The sequence below is a fragment of the Scyliorhinus torazame genome, chromosome 16 (genome assembly GCF_047496885.1).
Source record: "Scyliorhinus torazame isolate Kashiwa2021f chromosome 16, sScyTor2.1, whole genome shotgun sequence".
NCBI lineage: Eukaryota > Metazoa > Chordata > Chondrichthyes > Carcharhiniformes > Scyliorhinidae > Scyliorhinus > Scyliorhinus torazame.
Genome location: NC_092722.1, coordinates 198,743,244 through 198,755,980, shown reverse-complemented (window position 1 = coordinate 198,755,980; position 12,737 = coordinate 198,743,244). Strand labels below are relative to the sequence as shown.

Genomic DNA, 12,737 nt, shown 5'->3' with positions numbered 1-12,737 from the left:
TCTTTTGCAGACATGCCTGTCTGCACCTGCATGTACGTTAAACTGGGGACTGGGCACCTGCCTGTATGTTAAACTGGGATTTAAAACAATATTATTGCAGGGTGAAGGCTGATTTGTTGAGGTGGGATAATCTCCCTGTTGGCGGGCCAGGTATAGGCAGTGAAGATTAACATTTTACCGTGATTCTTGTTCTTGTTTTAGTGCCTGCGGTCTTTATGCTTAAGGCAGTTTTCAATAATAATAATCACTTATTGTCACAAGAAGGCTTCAATGAAGTTACTGTGAAAAGCCCCTAGTCGACACATTCCGGCGCCTGTTTGGGGAGGCTGATACGGGAATTGAACCCGCGCTGCTGCCTTGTTCTGCTTTACAAGCCAGCTGTTTAGCCCACTGCTAAACCAACCCCTTTGTTAAACAAGTCAAGGGGATAGATAGGCTGATCTCTTTGTGTGTCTGGGCAGGAAAGGTGGATAGGGTAAGGAAGGTGATACTGCAGAGGGGACGGCAGCCGGGGGGGGTTAGGCCTCCTGAATTTGATGCACTGAGGATCTGGAGTCAGTTTCGGCAGCATTTTAGGCTGGGAGCAGGGTTAGGGGCGTGAGGGAGAATGCCGATCAGGGAAAATCATGGGTTTGTGCTGAAGAGGATGGATGTGAGGCTCCGGAGAGGGAATTCGGGGAGATGAAGGATCTGTTTTTGGGAGGCGGTTTGCGAGCTTGGAGGAGCTGAATGAGAAGTTTGGGTTGGCATGGGGGAGCGTTTCCGGTACATGCAGGTGCAGTGGTTTGTGAGGAAGCTCGTCCCGACAGCGCCCGCCTCTTGGTTGTGGGAGGAGAGATCATATTGGTGATTTACGGGGGGATTTTGGAGAAGGATGGGGTGTCAATGGAGGTGGTTAAAGCTAAGTGGGAGTAAGAGCCGGTTTGGCGGGGGTGCTGGAGGAGGGTCTGTGGTGTGAGGTGCTGCGGAGAGTTCCTGTGTGAGACTGGGGCTAATTTGTATTGGATTTTGTTTATTGTCCCGTGTACTGAGGTACAGTGAAAAGTATTTTTCTGCGAGCAGCTCAACAGATCATTAAGTACATGAAAATAAGATAAAATAAAATGCATAATAGGGCAACACAAGGTACACAATGTAACTACATAAATACCGGCATCGGGTGAAGCATACAGCAACCAGGTTAGTCCATAAGAGGGTTGTTTAGGAGTCTGGTGACAGTGGGTAAGGAGCTGTTTTTGAGTCTGTTCGTGCTGTTCTCAGACTTTTGTATCTCCTGCCTGATGGAAGAAGTTGGAAGAGTGAGTAAGCCGGGTGGGAGGGATCTTTGATTATGCTGCCCGCTTTCCCCAGGTGTAGATGGAGTCAATGGATGGGAGGCAGGTTTGTGTGATGGACTGGGCTGTGTTCACGACTCTCTGAAGCTTCTTGAGGTCTTGGGCCGAGCAGTTGCCATACCAGGCTGACATGCAGCCTACAATACAGCTGAAGGTTGTGTACAGGGCGCACCGTACAAAGTCCAGGATGAGCCGGCTGTTTGAGGGGGTGGAGGATGTCTGTGAGCGGTGTGGGAGGGGCCCTGTGAACCATATTCATATGTTTTGGACCTGCCAGAAGCTGCAAAGGTTTTGGAGGATGGATTTCAGCACCATTTTCTGGGTTTTACACGTGGATGTGGAGCTCGGTCCCCTGGAACCATATTTGGGGTGTTGGACCGGCCAGAGTTGCAGACGGGGACAGACGTTTTAGCTTTTGCCTTGCTCGTTGCTCGCAGGTGGGTCTTGTTGGGGTGGAAGTCAGTTTCTCCACCGTGTGCCTGGGCTGGAGGTTTTAGCCATGGAGATGGTGAAATTTGCTCTAAGGAGAGGTGCGAGTGATGGGTTCTACAATAATTGGGGTTTATTCATTCTGCATTTTGGGGCGTTTGTTGCTGTTGACTGCTGTGGGAGGGGTTGGGGGGGAGGTGTGGGTGGGGGAGTTTAATGTGTTGGGTGGGTTTTGATACTGCTGTAAATTGTAAAAATTTTGAAAATTTGGAATAAGAATATTTTAAAAATTACTGTAATAGCTTTTAATTACATTACTGTAACAGAGATATATATATATATATAATACAATCCCCATTAAAAAAAACTTGATTCACCACACACTGACCTTCCTCCTTCTCTGACAATCCTCTTGACTGACCTCCTGCTCTCAGCTTGTCGATTTCCTAACCCCCCGTCACACTCCCTCATCATTTTCAATCCCCTCTCCACTTATTCTCTCTCCCCATCTCTCATCACAAGCTCTTCATTATAATAATAATCTTTATTAGTGTCACAAGTAAGTTTACATTAACAATGCAATGAAGTTACTGTGAAAAGCCCCTAGTCGCCACATTCCAGCGCCTGTTCGGGTACAGAGGGAGAATTCAGAATGTCCAATTCACCAAACAAGCACGTCTTTCGGGACTTGTGGGAGGAAACCGGAGCACCCGGAGGAAACCCACGCACACACTGGGAGAACGTGCAGACTCCGCACAGTCAGTGACCCAAGCCGGGAATCGAACCCGGGACCCTGGAGCTGGGAAGCAACAGTGCTAACCTCTGTGCAACCCTCAAGATTGTCTTGCACTAGTTTATTTTCATAATTTAAGTTTGAATGAATTTTTCTGAATGATTTGTTGTTTGAATCTGACTATTTGTCAAGAAATACTCGGTGACCTGAATGGAATTTTGAGAGATCGATTGGCAAGATGATTGACGAATTTAAGGCTTACTTTCCTGATTATTTTTTCACCCCGGCTGTGTTCTTCTTACTTGTAGAAAGTCACTCACGACATGGACATGTGTTATGGGATGATGGGGAGCTTGTTCCGTAGTGGCTCCCGTCAGACACTCTTTGCCAGTCAGGTGATGCGTTACGCCGATCTGTATGCAGCCTCCTTCATCAATCTCCTGTACTATCCCTTCAGTTACCTCTTCCGTGCTGCCCATGTCTTGGTGAGTACAAATGAGATCTGATCAGAAATTTAAACAACTTGGTTTGCTTTTCCCTGCGGACTTGTCCCATTTACAAAACACAGGCTACCTCCTGTTCGGATACTGGACCAGACCCCAACATTTAAAACAATGTTTTAATTTGAAAAACTGAGGAAAGGATACCTTGCCCAGGAGTGATTACGTTGACCCATAGGTCTCTTCAGAATCCCTACAATACAGAAGGGGGCCATTTGGCCCTTCGAGTCTGCACAGACCCTTTAAAAGAGCTCCGTACCCATGTCCATTTCCCTATCCTAATTTCGTAGCCTAACATGCACATCCCCAGAAACTAAGGGGCAATTTAGCGTGGCCAATCCATCTAACCTGCACATCTTTGGACTGTGGAAGGAAATAGGAGCACCTGGAGGAAACTCACGCAGACACGTGCACCCAACTGGAGCTCCTCACAGACCGCATGGTTCGGTTGGAGCAGCAATTGGATGCACTTAGGAGCATGCAGGTGGCAGAAAGCGTCATAGATCGCAGTTATGTAAATGTGGTCACACCCAAGGTGCAGGCAGAGAAATGGGTGACCACCAGAAAGGGCAGGCAGTCAGTGCAGGAATCCCCTGTGGTTGTCCCCCTCTCGAACAGATATACCCTTTTGGATACTGTCGGGGGGGATAGCCTATCAGGGGAAAACAGCAGTAGCCAGAGCAGTGGCACCACGGCTGGCTCTGATGTTCAGAAGGGAGGGTCAAAGCGCAGAAGAGTAATAGTAATAGGGGACTCTATAGTCAGGGGCACAGATAGGCGCTTCTGTGGACGTGAAAGAGACTCCAGGATGGTATGTTGCCTCCCTGGTGCCAGGGTCCAGGATGTCTCCGAACGGGTAGAGGGCATCCTGAAGGGGGAGGGCAAACAGGCAGAGGTCGTTGTCCATATTGGTACTATCGACGTAGGCAGGAAGGGGCATGAGGTCCTGCAGCAGGAGTTCAGGGAGCTAGGCAGAAAGTTAAAAGACAGGACCTCGAGGGTTGTAATCTCGGGATTACTCCCTGTGCCACGTGCCAGTGAGGCTAGAAATAGGAAGATAGAGTAGCTAAACACGTGGCTAAACAGCTGGTGTAGGAGGGAGGGTTTCCATTATCTGGACCACTGGGAGCTCTTCCGGGGCAGGTGTGACCTATATAAGGACGGGTTGCATCTAAACCGGAGAGGCATAAATATCCTGGCCGCGAGGTTTGCTAGTGTCACACGGGAGGGTTTAAACTAGTATGGCAGGGGGGTGGGCACGGGAGCAATAGGTCAGAAGGTGAGAGCATTGAGGGAGAACTAGGGAATAGGGACAGTGTGGCTCTGAGGCAGAGCAGACAGGGAGAAGTTGCTGAACACAGCGGGTCTGGTGGCCTGAAGTGCATATGTTTTAATGCAAGAAGTATTACGGGTAAGGCAGATGAACTTAGAGCTTGGATTAGTACTTGGAACTATGATGTTGTTGCCATTACAGAGACCTGGTTGAGGGAAGGGCAGGATTGGCAGCTAAACGTTCCAGGATTTAGATGTTTCAGGCGGGATAGAGGGGGATGTAAAAGGGGAGGCGGAGTTGCGCTACTGGTTCGGGAGAATATCACAGCTGTACTGCGAGAGGACACCTCAGAGGGCAGTGAGGCTATATGGGTAGAGATCAGGAATAAGAAGGGTGCTGTCACAATGTTGGGTGTTTACTACAGGCCTCCCAACAGCCAGCGGGAGGTAGAGGAGCAGATAGGTAGACAGATTTTGGAAAAGAGTAAAAACAACAGGGTTGTGGTGATGGGAGACTTCAACTTCCCCAATATTGACTGGGACTCACTTAGTGCCAGGGGCTTAGACGGGGCGGAGTTTGTAAGGAGCATCCAGGAGGGCTTCTGAAAACAATATGTAGACAGTCCAACTAGGGAAGGGGCGGTACTGGACCTGGTATTGGGGAATGAGCCCGGCCAGGTGGTAGATGTTTCCGTAGGGGAGCATTTCGGTAACAGTGACCACAATTCAGTAAGTTTTAAAGTACTGGTGGACAAGGATAAGAGTGGTCCTAGGATGAATGTGCTAAATTGGGGGAAGGCTAATTATAACAATATTAGGCGGGAAAAGAAGAACCTAGATTGGGGGCGGATGTTTGAGGGCAAATGAACATCTGACATGTGGGAGGCTTTCAAGTAGCAGTTGAAAGGAATTCAGGACCGGCATGTTCCTGTGAGGAAGAAGGATAAATACGGCAATTTTCAGGAACCTTGGATGACGAGAGATATTGTAGGCCTCGTCAAAAAGAAAAAGGAGGCATTTGTCAGGGCTAAAAGGCTGGGAACAGACGAAGCCTGCGTGGAATATAAGGAAAGTAGGAAGGAACTCAAGCAAGGAGTCAGGAGGGCTAGAAGGGGTCATGAAAAGTCATTGGCAAATAGGGTTAAGGAAAATCCCAAGGCTTTTTACACGTACATAAAAAGCAAGAGGGTAGCCAGGGAAAGGGTTGGCCCACTGAAGGATAGGCAAGGGAATCTATGTGTGGAGCCAGAGGAAATGGGCGAGGTACTAAATGAATACTTTGCATCAGTATTCACCAAAGAGAAGAAATTGGTAGATGTTGAGTCTGGAGAAGGGTGTGTAGATAGCCTGGGTCACATTGAGATCCAAAAAGACGAGGTGTTGGGTGTCTTAAAAAATATTAAGGTAGATAAGTCCCCAGGGCCTGATGGGATCTACCCCAGAATACTGAAGGAGGCTGGAGAGGAAATTGCTGAGGCCTTGACAGAAATCTTTGGATCCTCGCTGTCTTCAGGGGATGTCCCGGAGGACTGGAGAATAGCCAATGTTGTTCCTCTGTTTAAGAAGGGTAGCAAGGATAATCCCGGGAACTACAGGCCGGTGAGTCCTTTAGAGGATGAGAAGGGAGATTTAATAATGGGAGATGAGGAAATGGCTGAGGAACTGAACAGGTTTTTTGGGTCGGTCTTCACAGTGGAAGACACAAATAACATGCCAGTGACTGATGGAAATGAGGCTATGACAGGTGAGGACCTTGAGAGGATTGATATCACCAAGGAGGTAGTGATGGGCAAGCTAATGGGGCTAAAGGTAGACAAGTCTCCTGGCCCTGATGGAATGCATCCCAGAGTGCTAAAAGAGATGGCTAGGGAAATTGCAAATGCACTAGTGATAATTTACCAAAATTCACTAGACTCTGGGGTGGTCCCGGCGGATTGGAAATTAGCAAACGTGACACCACTGTTTAAAAAAGGAAGTAGGCAGAAAGTGGGTAATTATAGGCCAGTGAGCTTAACTTCGGTTGTAGGGAAGATGCTGGAATCTATCATCAAGGAAGAAATAGCGAGGCATCTGGATGGAAATTGTCCCATTGGACAGACGCAGCATGGGTTCATAAAGGGCAGGTCGTGCCTGACTAATTTAGTGGAATTTTTTGAGGACATTAACAGTGCGGTAGATAATGGGGAGCCAATGGATGTGGTATATCTGGATTTCCAGAAAGCCTTTGACAAGGTGCCACACAAAAGGTTGTTGCATAAGATAAAGATGCATGGCATTAAGGGGAAAGTAGGAGCATGGATAGAGGATTGGTTAATTAATAGAAAGCAAAGAGTGGGGATTAATGGGTGTTTCTCTGGTTGGCAATCAGTAGCTAGTGGTGTCCCTCAGGGATCAGTGTTGGGCCCACAACTGTGCACAATTTACATAGATGATTTGGAGTTGGGGACCAAGGGCAATGTGCCCAAGTTTGCAGACGACACTAAGATAAGTGGTAAAGCAAAAAGTGCAGAGGATACTGGAAGTCTGCAGAGGGATTTGGACAGGCTAAGTGAATGGGCTAGGGTCTGGCAGATGGAATACAATGTTGACAAATGTGAGGTTATCCATTTTGGTAAGAATAACGGCAAAAGGGATTATTATCCAAATGATAAAATATTAAAACATGCTGCTGTGCAGAGAGACCTGGGTGTGCTCGTGCATGAGTCGCAGAAAGTTGGTTTTCAGGTGCAACAGGTGATTAAGAAGGCAAATGGAATTTTGTCCTTCATTGCTAGAGGGATGGAGTTTAAGACTAGGGAGGTTGTGCTGCAATTGTATAAGGTGTTAGTGAGGCCACACCTGGAGTATTGTGTTCAGTTTTGGTCTCCTTACTTGAGAAAGGACGTACTGGCACTGGAGGGTGTGCAGAGGAGATTCACTAGGTTAATCCCAGAGCTGAAGGGGCTGGATTACGAGGAGAGGTTGAGTAGACTGGGACTGTACTCGTTGGAATTTAGAAGGATGAGGGGGGATCTTATAGAAACATATAAAATTATGAAGGGAATCGATAGGATAGATGCGGGCAGGTTGTTTCCACTGGCGGGTGAAAGCAGAACTCGGGGGCATAGCCTCAAAATAAGGGGAAGTAGATTTAGGACTGAGTTTAGGAGGAACTTCTTCACCCAAAGGGTTGTGAATCTATGGAATTCCTTGCCCAGTGAAGCAGTAGAGGCTCCTTCATTAAATGTTTTTAAGATAAAGATAGATAGTTTTTTGAAGAATAAAGGGATTAAGGGTTATGGTGTTCGGGCCGGAAAGTGGAGCTGAGTCCACAAAAGATCAGCCATGATCTCATTGAATGGCGGAGCAGGCTCGAGGGGCCAGATGGCCTACTCCTGCTCCTAGTTCTTGTGAGCCTTACTTCAGTGGTAGGGAAATTACTGGAGAGAATTCTTCGAGACAGGATCTACTCCCATTTGGAAGCAAATGGACGTATTAGTGAGAGGCAGCATGGTTTTGTGAAGGGGAGGTCGTGTCTCACTAACTTGATAGAGTTTTTCGAGGAGGTCACTAAGATGATTGATGCAGGTAGGGCAGTGGATGTTGTCTATATGGACTTCAGTAGGCCTTTGACAAGGTCCCTCATGGTAGACTAGTACAAAAGGTGAAGTCACACGGGATCAGGGGTGAGCTGGCAAGGTGGATACAGAACTGGCTAGGTCATAGAAGGCAGAGAGTAGCAATGGAAGGATGCTTTTCTCATTGGAGGGCTGTGACCAGTGGTGTTCCACAGGGATCAGTGCTGGGACCTTTGCTCTTTGTAGTATATATAAATGATTTGGAGGAAAATGTAACTGGTCCGATTAGGAAGTTTGCAGACGACACAAAGGTTGGTGGAATTGCGGATAGCGATGAGGACTGTCGGAGGATACAGCAGGATTTAGATTGTTTGGAGACTTGGGCGGAGAGATGGCAGATGGAGTTTAATCCGGACAAATGTGAGGTAATGCATTTTGGAAGGTCTAATGCAGGTAGGGAATATACAGTGAATGGTAGAACCCTCAAGAGTATTGAAAGTCAAAGAGATCTAGGAGTACAGGTCCACAGGTCATTGAAAGGGGCAACACAGGTGGAGAAGGTAGTCAAGAAGGCATACGGCATGCTTGCCTTCATTGGCCGGGGCATTGAGTATAAGAATTGGCAAGTCATGTTGCAGCTGTATAGAACCTTAGTTAGGCCACACTTGGAGTATAGTGTTCAATTCTGGTCGCCACACTACCAGAAGGATGTGGAGGCTTTAGAGAGGGTGCAGAAGAGATTTACCAGAATGTTGCCTGGTATGGAGGGCATTAGCTATGAGGAGCGGTTGAATAAACTCGGTTTGTTCTCACTGGAACGAAGGAGGTTGAGGGGAGACCTGATAGAGGTATACAAAATTATGAGAGGCATAGACAGAGTGGATAGTCAGAGGCTTTTCCCCAGGGTAGAGGGGTCAATTACTAGGGGGCATAGGTTTAAGGTGAGAGGGGCAGGGTTTAGAGTAGATGTACGAGGCAAGTTTTTTACGCAGAGGGTAGTGGGTGCCTGCAACTCGCTACCGGAGGAGGTGGTGGAAGCAGGGACGATAGTGACATTTAAGGGCCATCTTGACAAATACATGAATAGGATGGGAATAGAGGGATACGGACCCAGGAAGTGAAGAAGATTGTAGTTTAGTCGGGCAGCATGGTCGGCACGGGCTTGGAGGGCCGAAGGGCCTGTTCCTGTGCTGTACATTTCTTTGTTCTTTGAGTGTGCTTAAAGAATAATCAGCTGGGAGAGGTGCTTGTTGGGACTGAGTTATTGTTGGTACGTCTTGTAGAGTAAGGTACCAAGCACTTTGGTTGGGGGATATTTACTTTATTGAAAGTTTGTTTTGCCAGGGTATTGGATCCTTTTTATTTCCAATACGGTTAGACCAAAAGGAATCCTGCTTCTTTACCCCAACAGTGCGCTTCTGCCGCAGTACATGCCCTCCTCCACCGCTCACTGCCCCAGGACATGTCCTCCTCCACCGCTCACTGCCCCAGGACATGCCCTCCTCCACCGCTCACTGCCCCAGGACATGCCCTCCTCCACCGCTCACTGCCCCAGGACATGTCCTCCTCCACCGCTCACTGCCCCAGGACATGCCCTCCTCCACCGCTCACTGCCCCAGGACATGTCCTCCTCCACCGCTCACTGCCCCAGGACATGTCCTCCTCCACCGCTCACTGCCCCAGGACATGCCCTCCCCCACGACTCACTGCCCCAGGACATTAGTCCATTTCATACCCCAACCATCCTTTGATATCTGTGTTATTATAAATGTAATAGCGAGTGTTACCACACCCTGGGCTAGTGCACCGTCAATTCCAGCCCCACTTGACCGGAGTCACAACACGGGATAAATTAACTTTTATTTTAAAATACCCGAGGACTTCAGCTGCCCAATAACCACAGTCAGCAGGTTTGTAAATTTAAACACAATGAACTTATTATTAGCAGTAACTATAATTAAATAGGCAACAAATACAACTGGTGAACCAATAACTAATCTGTAATTCTTCCTCCTGTTTAAGTCACCCCACCCTCTATACTATATTTTATATAAATACACACACACCAAAGGGAAAGAGGGGTGTAAAATAATGATGAAAGTAAAAGGATGAGAGTCTTTGATTCGGAATGACGTCTTCCAGTTAGTTTCAGTCTAGGCTTTCAGATGGATGATAGGTGGTCAACCTTAGTTGCTTGATACCTAAACTACGATTATGCCCTGTAAAGTTTTAGACATAAGAACCCTGGTCAGATTGTATTTCTAAGGGGTAGGCCGTAGCCAACTCACCTTTTCCACTACTACCTTAGCTGTAATTATTCTCAAAGATATAGCTTTGGGAAATCGGGTGGTCGTATCCATGGTGTTAAGAATGTACTGATACCTTGCCTTCGTTTTAGGCAATGGTCCAACGCAATCTACCAATACCCAAATAAATGGTTATTGAAATACTGATATGGATATTAAAGGCATGGGTTGAATCCCATGGTGAGGTTTACCTATTACCTGACCAGCTCTACAGAATTGCACAATATCCTGACACAGCCCTGGCCAGGAAAATGCCTGTTGACTGAGTTTTCCGAATTTCCATATGTCCTGCCATTGGTGTCTGCAAGCCACCTGCAATATTTCCCTACGATATTTGGGCAGTACCACTATCTGATGGACAACCGTCCATTCCTCATCCGCAGGTCTATGAAGATGTCTCCACTTCCTCATCGGCACTTCGGTCTGAATGTAAGAGCTGTCTGGAACCCTCACAGCTGCCACTTCTGTGAGAGCTGACTGTGCTAATCCATGTATCTCTGGGTCTGCCTCCTGCGCCTCAAATTAATGAAGACCAACTAAACATTCCCTCGGAATTATCCTAAGTCTCAACGATAGTTTCAGCTACTCTACCATCTGATTGTGGTGTGATCTTAATCTCTGGTGGTGAACTCGGTTTAGCCATGGCCACGACACGATGGAAAAATATCTGGAAACTGTTCCCGTAACTATTCTGTTTCCTTATCTTCCCTCGGACTCTCCGTAATCATGGATGAAGCTACAACCTTCACTCTCCCAAAAGCAAGTCTATACATTCACTGGTTATCTTCCTAGCCGATAACTGCTGAATCTGACAAATCGCACTCCAATTGTACTTTATACAATGCAACAGGGATAGAATTTCCACTTATCCCCTGCACTAATACCTTCTTTCATTGAACTCTCTGGAGGGAAAATCAAATCCCTCTCCAGTAAGAGTATGCATAGCACCTGTGTCCCTCAAAATAGTAATGAAATTGGCTGCATCATTCAATGAAAATGGGGTGATCTTCCCCTTAGACAAAAACCCTGCATATCTTTCATTTATTTCATTCATCACAGCTGCTACCACAGCGGTGTTTACCTAGGGTGTCCCAGTTCTAGCTAGAGCTATTCTTCCCTGTAGTATTCTCCACCTTTTGTTCCCTTTGCAGAATCCTCCTTATGAATCCCAACAAGTCCCATGGGCTTTCCTTGCAACTTCCAACATGCTAAACAAACATGTCCCACTTTATTGCAATGGTAACACCCTGGCCTGGAGTGTCCTCTCCACCCTCAGTAACTTCCTTCCTGGTCTGAGGAGATCGCGGAGCGTTCCCAGCTATTTAGTCCCTACCTTGGCTAGTGCCTTCCTTTCACTCTTCCACTTCCTTTCCTTTTCAGAATTATGGGGGTGACAGGAAAAAAGGTTTAAATTTATGGATTAGCTCATAATTGTCAGCTCTTATTGCTGCTTGCTGAGTGGTTGCCACCCTTTGGTCTAACAGTAACTATAATTAAAGAGGCAACAAATACAACTGAATAACTACTATCTAATCTCTAACCCCCACCCCCTTAACTCGCCCACCCTCTATTTATATATATATATATATATATATATATAACACACGGGAAAAGAGGGATGGAGAATAACGATAGAAGTAAAAGGATAAGAGACTTGTGTTGGCCTCCTCCCAATTAGTTGTTTCTTCAGTCGAGGCTTCCAGACAGAGGTCATCTTTTCTTTCAGCTGGTTACGGTTTTCGCTGTAGACTCACAGAAATATCAGGCAGCCAGCATTCGAGAGGGCGAGAGACAGCTTCTTTCAGGCTCTAGAAGCTTCTGCCTTCAGAGAGAGGGAGAGCCGCTTCCACCTTGAGGATCCAGTGACTTCCCCATGGTTCTCTCCGAAAAAACCCTCACCTGGCAAGAACCAATCGCTGTCTGTTTCCAGGCAGGATATTGTCCCTGGCCAATCTACTGGCCACTAGCCAACCAAATTGGATGCCATAAAGTGTGGGTCCATCTGCCTAAACTACAAAACTTTAAAGCAAAGTTGCTTCCTACTTGAGTTCCTTACTATTTCTGCTCGACTTAAAGATATGTCTCCATTAACGATCCATGGACCAAAATCGAGAAAGCCAAAATAAAAAAATAGGAACTAATGAAATCTTCAGGAAGAACCCAAACATGAGTTACAGGCAGTTTTGTGCAGTAAGATCTAGATGGTGATTAAGGCCATTTCAAGGCAAGATCCCAATGTGGTAACTTGCCACTCCAGCCTCTGTTGGTGTTGAACTGAAAGAGGTGAAAGGCTGATGTTGTGCCGATCTGTTTCCTATAAGCCTTCATATCCTCCGGACTGGGGTCTTTCCCTCTGGTTGCTGATTGGTAATGGCAACCCCTGGTACTGCTGAGCAAATAGGGGCTTGTTTAGCACAGTGGGCTGAACAGCTGGCTTGTAATGCAGAACAAGGCCAGCAGCGCAGGTTCAATTCCTGTACCGGCCTCCCCGAACAGGCACCGGAATGTGGTGACTAGGGGCTTTTCACAGTAACTTAATTGAAGCCTACTTGTGACAATAAGCGATTATTATTATTAAATGCAAACCAGAGGTCTCTGTTCAAAGG

The 12,737-nt window shown here is 46.9% G+C and overlaps 1 protein-coding gene across 2 annotated transcripts in view; it reads left to right on the top strand.

The window, feature by feature from the left end:
• nt5c2a (5'-nucleotidase, cytosolic IIa) overlaps positions 1-12,737 on the top strand; it is a 149,981-nt gene that overhangs the window by 133,768 nt on the left and 3,476 nt on the right. For both annotated transcript variants that reach the window (XM_072479763.1, XM_072479762.1), the window contains one exon: positions 2,805-2,981. In XM_072479763.1, coding sequence (XP_072335864.1) covers positions 2,805-2,981 — 177 coding nt within the window. The remainder of the gene's footprint in view (positions 1-2,804; positions 2,982-12,737) is intronic.